This window comes from Ooceraea biroi, chromosome 2 (assembly GCF_003672135.1).
Source record: "Ooceraea biroi isolate clonal line C1 chromosome 2, Obir_v5.4, whole genome shotgun sequence".
Classification (NCBI taxonomy): domain Eukaryota; kingdom Metazoa; phylum Arthropoda; class Insecta; order Hymenoptera; family Formicidae; genus Ooceraea; species Ooceraea biroi.
The window spans coordinates 14,477,525-14,495,537 of NC_039507.1; the positions used below are offsets into that span (position 1 = coordinate 14,477,525).

The 18,013-nt window shown below is 32.8% G+C and overlaps 4 protein-coding genes across 6 annotated transcripts; 1 reads left to right on the plus strand and 3 right to left on the minus strand.

Moving 5' to 3' along the window:
• Positions 1-4,206: 4,206 nt before the first annotated feature.
• Positions 4,207-5,441, minus strand: LOC105283983 (single-stranded DNA-binding protein, mitochondrial). The gene is made up of 4 exons (XM_011347144.3): positions 5,076-5,441; positions 4,885-4,978; positions 4,534-4,653; positions 4,207-4,450 (listed from the first exon to the last, which is right to left on the minus strand). Exons 1-4 carry the CDS (start codon positions 5,085-5,087, stop codon positions 4,251-4,253), a joined length of 426 nt encoding a protein of 141 aa, XP_011345446.1. The 5' UTR covers positions 5,088-5,441; the 3' UTR covers positions 4,207-4,250.
• A 710-nt stretch (positions 5,442-6,151) lies between these two features.
• Positions 6,152-10,290, minus strand: LOC105283985 (T-complex protein 1 subunit theta). The gene is made up of 5 exons (XM_011347145.3): positions 10,129-10,290; positions 9,440-9,742; positions 8,523-9,167; positions 7,801-8,241; positions 6,152-7,563 (listed from the first exon to the last, which is right to left on the minus strand). Exons 1-5 carry the CDS (start codon positions 10,186-10,188, stop codon positions 7,375-7,377), a joined length of 1,638 nt encoding a protein of 545 aa, XP_011345447.1. The 5' UTR covers positions 10,189-10,290; the 3' UTR covers positions 6,152-7,374.
• Positions 10,291-10,546: 256 nt separating this feature from the next.
• Positions 10,547-12,328, plus strand: LOC105283986 (thioredoxin domain-containing protein 9). The gene is made up of 4 exons (XM_011347146.3): positions 10,547-10,769; positions 10,943-11,121; positions 11,580-11,781; positions 11,851-12,328. Exons 2-4 carry the CDS (start codon positions 10,945-10,947, stop codon positions 12,111-12,113), a joined length of 642 nt encoding a protein of 213 aa, XP_011345448.1. The 5' UTR covers positions 10,547-10,769; positions 10,943-10,944; the 3' UTR covers positions 12,114-12,328.
• A 541-nt stretch (positions 12,329-12,869) lies between these two features.
• Positions 12,870-17,710, minus strand: LOC105283987 (polycomb protein Scm). 3 transcript variants are annotated; one of them, XM_011347149.3, is made up of 9 exons: positions 17,330-17,709; positions 16,873-17,163; positions 16,560-16,783; positions 15,875-16,442; positions 15,479-15,670; positions 14,845-15,387; positions 14,342-14,496; positions 14,144-14,255; positions 12,870-14,067 (listed from the first exon to the last, which is right to left on the minus strand). In XM_011347149.3, the coding sequence occupies exons 1-9, from the start codon at positions 17,355-17,357 to the stop codon at positions 14,063-14,065; spliced, it is 2,118 nt and encodes a 705-aa protein (XP_011345451.1). In that variant the 5' UTR covers positions 17,358-17,709; the 3' UTR covers positions 12,870-14,062. The 3 variants fall into 3 exon arrangements, with proteins under 3 accessions (XP_011345451.1, XP_011345450.1, XP_011345449.1); XM_011347148.3 differs by having other exon boundaries at positions 12,870-14,255; positions 15,479-15,664; positions 17,330-17,710; XM_011347147.3 differs by having other exon boundaries at positions 12,870-14,255.
• Between the last annotated feature and the right edge of the window lie 303 nt (positions 17,711-18,013).

An 18,013-nucleotide genomic window follows, 5' to 3' on the forward strand; every position in this document is an offset into this window, starting at 1 on the left:
GGATTGAGAGATCAAAGTATGTCATTTTACATATAATTCTATACATACTTGCAGTATGTATATTTTTATGTAATTTTATGCTAATATATGAATTTTAATTCCTATTTTCTTTTTACAGGCAACATATAAACAAAAACGAAGAAGATTCAATTATTTAATTAAAGGAAAAATATTTGAACATATAATTAAAGGAAAAATAATATCTCAAGAAGAGGATTTTTAAGTTTTTTTTTATAAAGAACAGTTACTTTTTTATAACAAAAATAGAGAAAATGTTTATTTCATTTTTTATTACTATTGTTATATTACATATGAGTGTCTATTTATGTTAATAAATAAAAATATTGAAGTTATATAAATACAAATATTTAAAGTATATAATAATGAATAATCATAATTATTGCAAATTCATTACATTGCAATATTATTATGACGTTTTGTTGCAATGTTCCGAAAAGCGGACATTTTCACATTCCTGCAATCCCATAGCAATGCTGCAGAAACATTTCGCAGTGAATTTGCAATGTTGCTACGTTGCGGTGGAAGATTCCTGCAATATATATGCAATCTTTGCATGCTGTATGGGTTGCGATCAATTTGAATAAGATTGATGCAGTCAATCTTGAGATATTGTAATTGTTATGTTAAAATTGTGACGTTCCGTTTTCCATTTCCGTGGGATTTCAGACCACTCACGTACATATGTTCGTACATACACATGCAAAGCGATTTTGTCCGTCAAGCTGCCGTTCACACATGCATGATTTAATTTATTATAAATTAAAACTGATTTTAATACTTGGATAATGTTTTATTTTAAGATAAATATATAAATCGCAAAACCTATTAAAAATATAAGTTTACTTATTTAACCCTTATGTGAGTGACGAAAAAAATCTTAATTGGTGTGATGAAGGTACCCGGATACCTTCGGACATTTTGTAAGAAAATTGATATCCTGCAAATTACGTTCCCCATTGAGTCAATCTGTTCAAAGATAACGCTAAAATAATCGTCAGTTTAAGAGTTCTAATACGACAAGAGAACAGACAAGTTACCCGGGTACCCCGTCACTCACATAACGGTTAAATGAAATCATCGTGATAGCGTCGCAATGATAAGTAAATAATTCTTCTAATTTTGAACGATATATTATGACAATTTAAGATATAATTTGGAACATTTTATACTCATAGAACGAAACCGAAAAAGAAAGAGAGGGAGTGAGAGAGAAAATTTTAAATTATCACAATTTATATTTGACAATTAGAAGAATTAAGGAGATTTGCACGATTAGATAAATCTTTATTATCCAACATTTTTATGTTGGATAAGATCTCACAGCAGAAATAAAATGGCATATTATTGCAGCAATACAAAAATACATAAAAACATTTAAGGGGGTATTCTACTGTGATGCTCGAAAAATTTAGATATTTTCAGGAATTTTTTTTTAATGAAATAAATAAGATATTGATATAAAAGTTATGGCAGCTTATTATTTAATATTTAAACAGTATAAAACAATTTTTTTATATATATGTGGTTCGTTTATATATAATTTGGTAGCGTAAAAATGGCGTCTTAAAAAGAACGTATGTCGCTGACGGAATCGATAACTCCTCATAAATTCATCTGACAAAAAATCAAAGTGTTTCTTAATTAGTATGAGTGTCATTCTCGTCTGAATCACTTTAGAGAAGTTTCGTTAAAAAGAAACAAAATGGCGCATGCAAAAAGAAAAAAGTTCAAAGGAGGAGGCCCGATAAGCCAGGATTTCGACCCTCTCTGGATTTTATTGTAAATTATCAGAAACAATTATCAGAAACAATTTCTTAATACATAAAACACTAATTAAGCTGTTTTCAGCCTAAATGGATATGTTCAACGTGGTCGTTATCTTGTTTAAACATAGAAATTCGTATTTGTGGGTATTTTGTGCAGTACTATACAACTCGTGAAAATCGTGGATATTATATTGGAAAATCATGAACATCATAATATAATTACCCAGCAAACATTTTGGTTGTGGGATGTTGCCAAATGAGAAACAAATGTCAGCGGAACTATAATGCCAAAGCCAGAGCCTACTGTGTCCTCAGTTGGTCTCCAATGTGAACCAAATCTGACGAACATATTCCACAGTCAAATTGACGACAACATTAGAGCAGATCTGATAATAGAACGGTGAAAATGTTGCATATTGATGGAAGTGTGCTAACAGAATTGCAACAAAGTATGTTTTCCGTTTGCGACCTTCCGGCAAACATAATTTGTTGCCACATTTGCAATTGCAGAAAATGTTATAGGGGTATGTTTGTACGTAAAATTGTTGTTGACAGTGAAACGCTTCACTGCTTTAAATAAATTTTGTTCGTTCATATTCAAAATAACTACTATATTTTCGAAACTTATGTTTCCTTATGTGCATAATTATTTCAACTTGTTTTGTTACTAATTTACAAATTCTTATACTTCATTCTCTTACTGCTTTTGTTAATAACTTTTTAATGAACAATGAGCATTGGAAAAGGTCAATGACCTTGACCTTGTTAGGGGTCAAGGTCAATGTAAAGGTCAATCGGTGGTCATTTGGTGCGGGCTGTGTAAAGGTAAATATTTACCAACGCCTTTAAAGTTTTAAGTACTGAAATTGTTTGAAAAATACGTACTTATGCTTAATCGGCAATGCCAGCTCCATACACGATGCCTTCAATTCTTTCGAAATAAGCAAACAAATCGATTTTATTGAATTTCAAAGTAGAATACCCCCTTAAAATTAATGAAATATAAAAAATTTTTATAAAAAGTAATGAGATCCCTCTAAAAAACCTTACAAAGGTAAAAAATATGCCAAGTACGTTAAAAAGCAAAACTAAATATGATGAAATTCATAGTTAACTAGCCAAGTACCTAGAAGCAATTCAGTTTGAGGATTTGTAATTTGAAATAATACTTGGCGTGTCCGGGTCGCATTAAAACGTACGTCCTATCTATAATTTGTGTAAACTCTATGTGTAAAGTATTTGTATTGAATGAGTAATAAAAAGGGATATTTATAATCACTTCGCTAATGTGCAAAACTGTAAACGTATTTGTTTTAATATTACCAAATACAAAGATTTACGAGTTATTAGTGAAAATACTCAAGGCAGTACAAATTTAGAAGAATGCATGTCCAATGCGACCCGGATACGCCAAGTATTATTTCAAATTACAAATCCTCAAACTGAATTGCTTCTAGGTACTTGGCTAGTTAATTATAAATTTCATCATATTTAGTTTTGCTTTTTAATGTACTTGGCGTATTTTTTTACCTTTATAAGGTTTTTTAGAGGGTATATATATTTCATGTATTTAATATGTATTATAATCAATATATATTATAATATTTTCACATGTAAAATAACAAGTAAATTGAAGCAATTTAAAAAGAAAAGAAAAAAAATATGGTCTCTTACACTAAATTGAGATAAGCTTTTCAAATCTGATAATGAATAGCATCTGTAGATAACAACAAAAAAAGTTCCAAATTATATAATCCTTAAAACACTTAAAATTTTTACATGTCTAATTACTGTATAGCAGGGATTCTCAACCGTGTGCCCGCGGGCAGAAATGTGCCCACAAAGCTATTTACATGCGCCCGCGACAATTTATTAAATATCAGAAAAAGATATTAAAAATGAAAAATATTACAATTTACTGGATTACTTAAAAATCAAATACTAAATCAAAGCAATTTGAAATAAGAGCTTTAAAGTTCATCAATCATATTTAACATTTGTATATTATTTTAACATTATTTAATATTATTTAACATTTGTTTATTCAGGCACAGTATATCGCACAACAACGAAACCATTCGCCGGTATCAAAAAGCAATTGATATTGCTTTTAATATTCTTTTCCTATAAAAACTTTTTTTTCGTTATTACTTACTATTGAATGACGCCCGTATCCGAAGTCGTGAACTTTAAATATTTGACTAATTTTTAGCTCTATCCATTTAAAAATTATTGTAACGTCAACGTTTTGATATTAGGACTTTCATCTCCTAATTCTAATAATTTTAGCAATTTACTATTAACGAATAATACATGAAATCTGAAAATATGCTCTATATAATTTATACAAAAAATACATGCTATTATTATTTATTATCTATTTGCACATGTATGATATGGAATGCAGAACGAAGATAAATATCTTTATGTATAAATTTTATTTAGAATATATGTACATGTCTCTTATTGGAAAAATATCACATCGTCTGCTATAATGGCTGTGCTAGGATGAGTGTTTCCTCCTTCATCTTTATATTCGCTATAACTCAATCTGCCATTTACCATCACTCGCTGACCTTTTTTTAAATAATCATAAACAGTGTCCCTTAAATTTGGCTTAAAAACACATATTTTATGCCAATCTGTCCTCTGCATGTATTCTCCTAAAGATGGACATTTCACTATTTTAACTACTTATTTTTCATATATTGTTGATTTAAAATCCATATCAAATTAATCATCATACCTGTTTCATATTTGTAATTTGTATGTGTCGCAAGAGAAAATACGACAACTGGGTGTTCAGTGCTTCCACGTTTCTGTGGATCTGCTCCAACTCTTCCAAGTAAAGTTACATCATTAATGGCTGCAATTAAAACAGCAAATTTTATCACGAAACAAACGATATCAGGCAATAATGTTTGTATTCTATACGTGGACAAAAATGTGAATTGTTTGTCAAATTTTTATATATAAATCATGTACATTATATATAAAGTATTAGTATACAATTCTAATTTTTATGTTTCCTCTACGTAACATGTAATACGTTTACTCTTTAAATTAAATTTTTTTTATTTTTATTTTTAATACTTACTCTTTTCTATTCTCATAGTCTGGTTTGTTTCTTGTGAAAAACATCGTATATTACTATTTAACCGGCTAACATGATTACGCGCTTCTAAAATAACCTGAAAATAGAGTAAAGAAATACTATTGTCTCTTAATATAAACCATTCGAAATAATTTTATGTTTTGTTTGCGTATATTTACAACAATAGTACTTACTTTGCGAAACATCGCGGCAATATTACCGCTAATTTTTTCTTCCGTCAATTAATACAGATTTAATATACGAATAAAAACACACGATACTAAACGTATATGGAAGAGTGGTGACCTCTTGCGAAAACAAATTCTTAACTCGCTGCGTTGCGATTCACTGGCTGCGCCCGGCAGAGAAAGCTGGTTTACAACCGTTGTAAAGTGAATCTAATTGGCGTGCTTTTAGATTCAATCAAAATTAAGAGCATACACCCAATCAGATTCACGATTTTTACAACATTGCAAAACAGCTTTTTCTGCTGAACGCAGCTAAATTGTTCAAGAAATCCTAAATTATTAGTGCACTATGCGTTCAGGGAGGGTACATCATTGGTCTGCGCATGGGCGGGCAAAGAGTGGAGAGTGTGACGTGTAGTGCCGCGCTATTCAAATACGTAATACGGCACGCTCTTTTTGGAAGAATGCGAGCGTCATTTTATCTTTATTGCTCAGTGTTCACTGAATATTGAATAAAGATAGAATGACGCTCGTGTCGTTGCGAACGTCAAGTGGAACGTACTTTATGATGATATCCTATTAAACCGTCTACAATAAAATACAAATGCCCGTCGACAGTTGTTAAGTTGGAAATTGCCAGTCGCAATTTGTAAAGGGCCTAATATATACATTTGGATGTCGAAAGTTGCAAATCGTCAAGAAACAGCTAATATCAAATGAGCTATAGTTTATCGGTTTGTCATTACGATACGAATTAAAGATATTGCGGAGCAACAAGAAATGTCTGTAATGTTTGCAGAAAACATTTACAAATGAAATCAAAAGCGTAAATTAGATTTTAATTTCTTTTTTTATTTTTTGATTTTCTATTTGATTAATCTATTGATATATCTTTAATCTTTAATCTATTGATTCGATTTGATCTGTTTTTATTACATGCGTTCTAATAAAATTATTTTTCTTTTGTGTGTGTGTGTGTGTGTGCACGCGCGTGCGTGTGTAATGTGTACATAGAACAGACATTAATTAAAGAAGCTGAATGTATTTTTGAAATAGTAATTTATATAGTTTTAATTTTCCAGTTTCTTGTATAAACTTTTTATTTTTTTATGAATTAATTTACATTTGCAGTATTTAAATGGCCACATAAAAACCATTATTTTATTAATCGAAGAATATTATCTTCGACAAAGGTTCTTTTAGGGAAAAAATTTCGCCAAAAATAGTTGTAGTAATTCTGAAAATGATTATGTAACTGATCGGCAATACATGTCGAAACTTGCTAGCTTAAACCAAACATACAAAGCCATTATAAGAATCATAATAACAAATTGGGCAAGAACATGGAATTATGTTTTTACGTGTAAGATATTAGTTATAAATATTAGATGTTTTGATATCCTCCATTTTTATACGTTCACAATGTTTGCAATGTTCAAACCGAATGGCCTATTATCGGTGTAAACGCGTACCAACCAAAGCGGACGGCTACAAATAGTGCTGATAAACAGAAACGTTGACAACATGAAAGCATGCAAACCAAATGCAGCTTTAGTATTATTACGTACAAGATTATTTTAGATCTCGCGCAATATTCGTTAAGAGCAAATTTCTAAATTCATTTACGGAAGAAACTCCTAGTATCAAACATCGAGCAAACTACGACAATTGAGAAGCGCTTAAAGTTGATCAATTAAGACTGCGACCGAGTTAATGCCATATTTAAAACGCTTTCTTTTCTTCCTTTTATTTGTAAGAAGAAAAAAATAGTGTTCTGAAGCATTTGTAGCCGTAAAGTGGAGCGCAGTCTAAATTTTGCACATTAGTAATGAACATATGTTTTTGAACGAATGTTTTTTATAAGTTAAGATGTTGAAATCAGTATCATTGATCTTGGGATCTGCAGACATCTTTACTGTATATGTATGTATACTTATGTACATTATATTTTGTTTTCTATATATACTTATAAAATGAAAAATAGCGGACAATAGTGTTAACAAAATTGTAATATTTTATATTCTGTTAAAACACAATAGACATGCATATTACGCGTACGCATATTAAGGATGAAAATATGAAACTGTAGAAATTTCGATTAATTTGTGAAAATATGAGTCACAATATAGTGTACAAAATTCAAAATGAACTTATTCTTTCCAACACGAAATTAAGTACGAAGTACACATATTGTTCCTTTACTCTCATCCTATTTTATTTATATTCCAAAACTTATTAAAATCATATAAACGCAATGTGATAAATTAAACATTAAAGTTCCCGATAACGCTGTTACGCTGTTTCATTAGTCATCTTCATCGCGAATGCCTCCTGATGGTGCCTTTGGACCGCCCGCTCGTTTTGCCATGATGATCTGATCCACTTTGAGGACCGTACACGCCACACCGACTGCGTATTTCATCGCCCACTGCTTCGTTAAATACAGATCCAGAATACCTGTCTCAACGGCATCAATTAAGACTGCACCATCCCCCTACAATATAATTCGTATTACATAATTGATATCTAAGAAAGGAATAATATTCAAGACACATTCTGTTCCATGCTGCCTTCCATGAAGCAGATATTCATTATCGAATGAAACTTTGCTAGCCTTGTTTAAAGCTTTAAAAAAGAGAAGTAGCAAATGATCTAAACTGAAGATACTCTTATTTTTAAAATATAATTAAATTAAAAGAAATATGTAAGAAATATGTAGAACGATACATACATCAATATCGAAGCCATGGTTTTTCTTTCCTTCCTTGTGTGCCGCATATAATTTGGACAGAACTTCAGACGCATGAGTGCCGCTACTCTCGGCCAACGTTTTCGGAAAGATCTCCAATGCAGTAGCGAATTTACGCGCGGCGTATTGCTCCAAACCAGGTAAAGTATCCGCGTACGAAGCTAGCTGCGCGGCCAGCTCAATCTCGGTTGCACCTGCACCCGGGACGAATCTACCGTCCCTCGTAATACCTTTGAAAGTGTTGACGCCATCATCGATCGCACGTTCGATATCGTCCATATAATTTTCGGTAGAACCACGTACGAGCACGGTGCTGACGCGACTTTCTTTCCCATCTAATTTGAATACCACCACTATTGTGTCTCCTAACTCGTCTATATATACCGCATCAGAATATCCTAATTCTTCCTTTGATGGAGGCACCTTTAAGAAACGAGAGTATTGTAATATTAATCGTTATAATAATTTCTTTCTCTTCATTTATTAAAAAATTCATTATATTTCATTATATTCATCATGAAAGTTTGTCAACCTAAACCTAATTGTAGTTATATTTAATTTTATTTCTTTTATGCAAACTCTGTGTAATTTTTTATGATTATTATTATAAAAATTATGTCCCATTACAAAATAGTACATAAATGATTGTTGTAGACTAATATTTGTTATCTTAAGTATGTAAATATTAAGTACATAAAATTTACCAGCTTCGAGAGCGCAGTAGCACCGACGGTCTTACATAATCGTCTGATATCGAACTTGCTCGGTAGGCGAACAGCCATCAAATTATATTTGTTCATGTAGTGTAACGCTATGTTACCGAATTTCCCACCAGATACCACGACTTCGGCACCACTATCAGCAATCGCTTTGATTTGATTCTCCAGTAGCGATTCTTCGCCACGCGAGAACTTTAATAATTCATCAGCCGTCTTGATCAACACGGTACCCTTGGTCTCGGTCTGTATGATGTCCACGGCGCAGGTGTACACCGCGATCTTTGCATTGTTTTTTTTCGTGACTTCTCCCTCTACTTGACGCTTGAATACCATACCTTGCACCACTTGAGAATTACCCAATCCACCACCCAGTATCTTGCAAACTCGTACATTGTCGACGTTGAACGTCGTTTTCTCTGGTAAGATGGAAACACAGGCATGAGTGACAAGGGAAGCAAGAAGATCCTCGTTACCGTATTGCTTGCTCATGACAGCAGTCCTGATCCCCTTCTTCACTAGATCCTCGTTCTGTACATCCTTCACATCAAGGATGATTAGCGTCGATAAAATTTCGAGTGCTTTCTCCAAAGCCCTCTCATAACCTTCAATAATCTCTGATGTTGTAATCCCCTATAAGAAGAAAAGATATGCACTGCCACCTACAACTACATGTAAATTTTAAATGCCTTAATTTTTTGGATCTTGTCTTAATTTTGGGATTTAGTAAAATTTTGCTCAGTCCTTTTAAAATGCATTATAAATTCTTCCTGTAGAAAATATTTTTTTCACAATGTATATTGAAATTAAATTTTGTTTTAAATTAATAATATTGTAACCACATTTCTAAATTTATAATAAAATCAAAGCTGTAGATAATTAAGATTATTATAAAATTGCTATACCAGACGAAGCAACTGTTCAGCAGCATGAAGTAATTCACCAGCAAAAATAATGACAAAGTTTGTTCCATCTCCTACTTCTGCTTCCTGCATCTTCGATGCTAGTACCAATAATTTAGCAGCTGGATGTTCCACTTCCAGTTCATTGATAATCGTTGCTGCATCATTGGTTACAAAAAGCTTCTCAATATGGTTGATTACCATCTTATTCATACCATTAGGACCATACGCGCTCCTAACAGTATCCGCAAATTGTTTACAGGCTGTTATGTTCCTATAAACTGCTTCATCGAGACCCGAAAAGTACTGCAAAATATGAAACAATAAACTCAATAAAATATTCAACCAGTATAAGTGTGGTTTAAAAATCACAATGAGAAATAATTTATATCATTTATTTATAAAAATTGATCTACCATTTATATTAATTTATATACCTTATTATTATTTAATGATCAAACTCAACTCTTAAAAAGATGCAACATATATTATTGATTATTGAATTTTACGTGAGATTCTTGAAAGAAATAAATCAGGAAAAAATAAATCAGGCAATTAATTTGTAAAATGTCCATAAAAGGCGAGGACACGCCGGTGTCGTCATCGGATTACCTCTTTTAGAATTGAGCATTATTGCCATGCAGACGCATGACAATTCATTGCGTACAACATCGTGACAAATCAGTACTTACGCGGGCCCCCTCTTTAAGCATTTGCGCCAAACCGGGCGGTTTTGGTACGTGCATAGCCATTTTCGTCGAAAATTTATGAAAAATATCTCTTTACTCGCGACTCGTGATATCACCAACCTCGGTTTTGTATGAAGGAGAAGCAATCGAGATCTTTCTTTTGAACAGAGAAAAAACCTAGTAATTTTTGATGATGGATACTTGTTGCCAACTTTCCTAAACTTATCTAGTTACCTAAAAAACAAAATTTTCCGTTGCATATCGGACTTAATGGTTGGAGGCAGTGTGAATCAGGCATATAGGCTGGTATTATGGCTGTGTTCCAAAATTCACTGCCAGTACTGAAACTCTATAGTTTATGTCACGTACACTATAGCTTTTCAGCGCTGGCAGTGAATTTTGGAACACAGCCTATATGTCGACGAGTGTATGTACATATATATGTATACGTATGTCAACGTAAAGTGCTTCTCGGTTCCTATGACACATCTTTCTTTATAGCTCCCACGCGTCGAGTACCAAGTTTTCCATGTATGGTTGAAAAGTGCTTTATGTAAGAAGTGAGAAAGTGAACGAAAAGAATTGAAAGTTTATTCGGTTGTCATCGAATTGAAGAAAAACATTCTGCAACATATTACAATCAAGTATGATGTATAACTATAATAAATTAATAATTTTGTCTAACTGTATTTCGTATTTAGTGTCGATACTTTTTAAATGTACATTTTCAACACGTAATATCGTTTCATTATCTTATATTGACAAAAAGAGAGTAAAGAACATATGAGGTAATTACAAATGCTTCTTTTACTTACAGAGATGGAAGCTGTGTTTCAGCAAAAGTTGATAGAAGTTGCTAATCACGTTGAACAACAATTGGACACGGAGTTGGAAAAGTTAGACAATTTGGATATTAGTGATTATGAAAAGATACGGGCAAACCGACTGAATGAGCTCAAACAAATGCAAAAACAAAAGCAAAATTGGCTTGCTTCAGTAATTATATTATTATTGTACTATATATTAAACCATATAATATACTGTTGATCATATATCATACTATATGCCATACTAAAATATATACATCTTTATATATTTACCAATATTCAAAACTATGAAGCACAAACGTAGATAAACGTGGGTTATTTTTATCTTTTATTGACTTGATTGACTGGAAAATTTTTTTGGGGACTTTCTTTAGCAAACGTAAAACTTTGTATTAAGAATGAAAAATCTGCATGGACTTTCGGATCAACTCAATATAAGTAGCAGTTTTGAATTGTACATAGTACTGTATTGTACTAACATATATATATAATAATGAAGGCATGTGTGTATTTCAGTATATAATCCAGCCCATTATATTTTCAATATTGAAATATTGTATTAGAAAGAGAATACAGTATAAATTTATCAAGTTATGTAATTAATTTCATAATTATGTATTACTACAGGGTCATGGGGAATATTTGGAGATATATGATGAAAAAGAGTTCTTTGAAGTATCCAAAAAGTCAGAAAATATAGTTTGTTTATTTTACAAGGATGATTCTCAACGATGTAAAATAGTGGATCATCATTTCAAGATCCTTGCAAAAAAACATATCGAAGCAAGATTCTGCAAATTAAATGTTGAAAGATGTCCCTTTTTAACTGGTATTATACTTATAACATTATAATAACGATAAATTCATTACATTAATGATGCATATTTAAATGTTACAGAACGACTACGAATCAGAATCATACCTACAATCGCGCTGATCGTAAATGGTAAAACTAAAGATTATATTGTGGGTTTTACTGAATTAGGAAATTGTGACGATTTTTCTACGACGACGTTGCAATGTCGTCTCGCACAGTCTGGCGTAATCAATTATGATGATGATTTACATTCTTCAGAAATGAGCAAAAAATCATTAATACTAAAGCCGTCAAAACCTAAAACTATCAAGGGACGTGATTCTGATGACTCTGATGACGATTGAGATGGTACTTAAATATAAGTTTTGCACTTTTCACGTACACACACACACACACACACACACACATTTTGTTTTATCAAGAAAATTTAAATCTAATGCAGTGTATTGTTTAGCTCAACTTTTATAATCAAATTAATTACATTTAAATTTTAGAATATATTAGAATTTTTAATTTTTTTATTACATAATGCTAATTTTTGCATTGAATTTAAATTAACACAATTATATATAAAATTAAGCAATCATTATTTATAATTTCCATAATTCTATCAAAATAAGTTAATTATATTACAAACCATATATTTATATACATTTTGTAACTTGAGATATATATGTATATATATTTCATATATATATTATATATACATACGCATACACACATGTATACTTATATGATTAAATTAAAAGTTATATAAAACATATAAAAAACGGAAAAATCTTATATTTTTAATACAAGTCCTTGAATGATTACAAAATAACATATAATAAATCATAACATAAATTTTATTCTACTATTTGTACATTTGCAAGGAATTTCGCACTGATTCAATTGAAAAACAATAGGACATATTTCATATATTTGCAATAGAGAAAAATAAAACTTGATTCATGAAATTAACAAATAAAATAGACGCACTATTTTATATCCTCAAAACTGCAATATGATAGATTGACTGTGAAATATGATAGATTGCTATATATGTTAATCAGAATATCACAATAATAATATAGTAACGGAAGTAATACATATTAATCTAATTTCCGCATTTTAGATACCTTTGATTTTTATTTCGCCTTACATAAAAAAAAACAAGGATGTTTTTCTCTAATAAGCAAAATGCAATTGGTACATTTATCAATTTCTTTTGTAAATTAAAATGTACAATTATGCATTAATTGCAATATCGTCTATATAATGTCAGATATAATTCACATATGTAGTGTAACAAGAATTTATGATTTGCTTATAGCTTAAAGGAAAAAATCAAATCTAAACTTTTAATATCATAAAGTCATGTTAAATCGTATATCAAAGAGCATAGTAATATACAGTAGTAAGCTAAATATATTTGCAGTTATATTATAATAAAAATGGTATAGGACATCAAAGAAAGCGTAATCATATTAATGTTGTTTGAAAAATTATTATAATACAAATATCTCATTTTTGATACATGTACTTCTTGTACTTTTTGAAACTGTAAATAAAGTGTGATACGACTATATTTACAAATACAGAAAATATTTTTGTGAGCACGTGTACGTATATATAAGATATCCGATAAAGTTCTAGTTAACGTTCGTATGGAGGCGCAATGGATCGAGTTAAACCGAAAAGTCCCGTATCCGTTTTGCGATCCTCGCAATAATTATCATAAACCGAGACAAGGTGGAATGATATATAGCCTTGTCCTCTTGTACGTTTACGTATATTGCTACGAGATACGGCTGCTGCTGTGTCCAGAGAACTCGGCCTATTGCCTCGATGCACGAGGTGCACTCTAATCTTAATTAATAACTCTTTAATTTATTACGAATCTCGCAAAATGATGTAGCACCTTTTGGTTCAACTCACTCTACCGCTACACGAGCGTTAGCTAAAACCGGACACCCTGTATATACCCTGTATACTATGATAATCATGTCAAACGTAATATTACTACTTATCTACATACATGGAATCGAATTGGGCTAATCTAATACTTATAGGACAATGATAAATTTATTAACAAAAATTTGCATTACAACTAATTAATGCAAAATTATACTTTGTGAAGTAATAAAAACAATTGATGATTTCTTGATAAAACCATGTCCTACCTTTGATTTTATCTTATTTCAGTTCAAAATCAGATATAGAACGACTTGGAGGATTAATTGTCACTGTGTATTCACACTATTTGTAACAATCTATATATTAGTTTGTTTCCATTATTGAAAACATAATCCGATCAATCTGTTGAAATGCGTGAGTTTGGATTGCTATACAAGTATTCATATATGAGGAAATCACATGAGTATATGCCTTCTACCTTTAATACGGTTTACCAAATTACAAATTTTAAGCGCTGGCCCGAGTTTTAGTCCCATATACTTCATCATCATATCACTGTTGAGAAGAAGTAGAGCTTTGCCATCGATTTCCTAAAAATGGGTTTGTTCATTTAATTTAATGATTACGCTTAAACAACAAGCGTAGCGTATTCGTTCTGTTTCTGTATTTAGCTTACATGTTTTCTAAACAAATCTGCGTGTTGACCTAGCGCAGGATCCGTAACGGCGATGTAATGTATTACATCTTCAATAGTCCATTCTGCCGGTTCTGTAGAAGGAGTACGACATGCAGAAGTTTCAGACTGAGTGGTGGATGTTGCTGCTTCAAGTTCTATAAAAACAAATATATTTTCTAATCACTATGCTATTTTCCGAGATTATTTTTCATGTCGACTAGTCTTGCATTTATCGTCCGGAAATTTCTAAGCTTGTCTACGTATTTTAGTCCTTTCGGTATTACTTCGGTAAGCGCATATTGTATGTGCCCGATATAAGTTGTCCTCTGTGCCTCTATTTTTGTTGTTTTGGCAACAAACAATTGTTACTTTGGCACTAGCTATTTAATACTTGATTGCAAAAATTAAGTGAAGAGATTAATTAAATTAATTTAAGTTTGATGCGGAAAAAAATCTTGTTCTTGTTACTTATGTTTAAGGTTTAAGAAAACATAAAAAATTACCAGGAACAGACTTGCGAGGTTGTTTTGGGGGAAGTGACAATGTGGAATTGTTTGTGCTTTGTACAGTAGTTTGCTGCGTATGCTGTGGTTGCGTAGTAGAAGTTAAGTTTTGTTGGCTCTGTGATGACCATCTTCTTTTCTCTCCTGTAATATTACTCGTCTCTTCGCTATTAGTGGATTGTGGTTGCTGTGTGCTCGGACACTTGCTGCAAGTCTCTTTCCTTTTGACTAACATGTGTTCACACGCGCATAGATCCTCCAGTTGTTGCCTAATGTACGTATAAAAGTCTTCTTCTTCCAGAAAAACGGGCAGTCTGACAGATGTAGGTTTGCTCTCGAGAATCAGGTTTATGGATTCGCCCTCGCCACGTTTTAATAAGCTCAACATCTGTCTGGGACTCATGGCCGCCATTAGAAATGCTTGGAAAATATCTCTCGTAACGTTTAATATAGGACCAGTGCCAAATTGCGCTGGCATAGCTTTCACTTTTCGAGGATCGAAATACGGACCGCAGGAACAATTATGGTTCACATAAATTGTGACTAAAACATAAATTTATATCATCTTATTCTATTCAAAGCTTCTTATTCTTACATATAATTTATATCTTATTTCTTTCTTGTATTTACCCACCATTCTCAAGTGCGTGTGGTTTGGTATTGGCTGTGCTGGTATCAGGTTCTGTAGCTGGCTGTGGTGGTGCACTGGAACCTGCAGGACTCACTAATGCAACTGCTGGTTCTCTACTAGTATTGCTACTAGAGGCTGCCATTACCAAGAAAACATTACTGGCAGTTCTAGACTTAAATCTGCTTGGACCTGTTGCTGCACATATAAAAATTGAAGATGTTATGAATTGAAAAATTAATTATCTAATTTCGAGAGACATTACGTATCATGGTATGATATATAAATCCATGATAGTTATAACCATTATACGTAATTGTGTACATATAAAATATTACTTAAAATATTACTTTATATATATATTAATAATTGTAAAAATTGCAAAATATACTCTTCTTGTACATTTTTGTCTCGGTGGTTGCAATGGATGTCCACTTTTAAAGCACCAGCCTGCAGGAAAAATATCACGGGAGTCGTAACGACACCAATAATCAAAAGCACCACGCCAGCCATCGAACGTAATATGTATCATATCGTCTTTAACCGAGCCGACAGTAGCGGTACATATGAGTTGAGGATTTTTCTTGTCTATCGCCTCTAACTTATGCCCAACATCAAACATGTTAGAACGTGGTGTCTTTGGTTCACGTTTGAATACTTTCGCTGGTGCCATCTCAGCACCGTTTAACGTTTTCAGAAGAAACATCGGCCAGCTGGAGGCATTCATCCGGAAGCCTAGAGGCGGCTGAAGCATTCCACCAGACTTTTCGCAGTGACCTATTGGATGTATCTCGTTGCTGTCGACTAATCGCCAGAAATCGTTTTTATTATCGGAACCGTCCAATCTTAATCTTAACCGAGGGCCGAGAACTCCCACCACGGTAGCGATGCAGGTCGAGGTTAAGTTTCGTGGATCTAACGCTTCCAATTTCATGTTGATCTTAAATTCGTTGGTCGGCGGAACATCGTGCTGAAATCAGATCGCGTAATATCGACATTCTTAAGACCGCAAGAAAAATTAAATCAAGGCATTTACTTATTTATTTATTTATTTTACTTTATGCTTGATAGCCAAAGTTTAATATACCTGCTTGAAGCATTCGGTAGGAGCTGCTGTGCTATTTGTTTCCTTTAAATAAAGATCCCAATCAAAAGTCTGATAAGTCTCATATTGAAATGGACCAGTAGACGTCGACGGAGGATGAGATATAGTTGTATGATTATTTGTACTTGTATAAGATTGTGTGGTTGACGGTACGTTATTGCTATTAGATAATCCAGATGGAGCGGGTGACGACGGATCCCTATTGTCTTTAAATCCAATGTACACGTTATTGACACAAAAAGTGGAATATCTATATATATAGAAATTTATATTAGACATATATTAGACCAATTACTTTTCTTTGTATCCACTTGACCCTCTTTCTTTTGATGTGCATTTAAACAGAACGAAGAACAGAAATCCTTTGTTGGACCATCTTTTTGTTCCAACTTAACCGGCGTACCCCTGATGACGTTTTCACAGTGTACACAAGCACCACGTGCATAAGTCTTACGAGATTCGGACAGACATGTTTCCGAGCAGAACTCCTTTTTGCCATGTTGCGTGGGAAGAACATACTTCAACGGTTGTTTCGTCTCTCCGCACCATGTACAGGAGTTCTTTGACTTTGGTGGCCGTCCTGGACCTACGACGAATAAAGCCTTTATTTATTCCGGTATTTTAATATTCATTGCGATAATAGTTTTAATCATAAATCTGCGAAACGATGACAATAAACCGAACACGACGGTACAACGATCAATGACCGCGAAAAAGCGTGCAAGGTTATTTCTACGAACGTTCTCACGTACCTCGCATTTTGTTCTGCGTAGATGACATATTTCGTCATATAAGGATGACGGCCAGCAATGTAATCGCCACAGGAAGCAACTTCGCACAGTTAGGCGATTCAGATCATGTTGTCTAATACCAAAATAAGTGTCGAAACCGCGAATCGCCACGGGACCGAGGCCAATGGAGTTTTAACACGCGCGAAAGAAAATTACCACTTGGTAGCACTCGTGTGCGACGAGATATTTGCCTGTATAGACTTTCCTACTCGCCGCAATTTAATCTGCTGTCAGAATAATCGTATTCTGGCAATTTAAATATAATGTATCCTGCATTAAAAATTACTGGACGCTCTTCAAGCGCTCACGGTAGCTTACAAGTACCGCTCATATCAATCGCTTTGGCGTTGTAAGCGCTCAGGAAGCATTAATGACGTCACCGTGACGTCACGAACGAATTACAAATAATGCGTTTGAGCGCGTAAATTTCAAACAATCTGTGATTTGAAATCTCCTTTAACGCGGCGTTTTTATTTAAAAATTTATTCAGGCAACAATTTGTAGCTTTTTATGGCCTTTTTATTTGCACGTGATTGCGTTCGGAAATCAGATGTTATTCGAGATAAGTTTGTCCAACCCACATTGGCGTGTGCTTCGGAGCAAAGTAAAATTAATATTTATTAATACTTGTCTCCTATTAGCTGT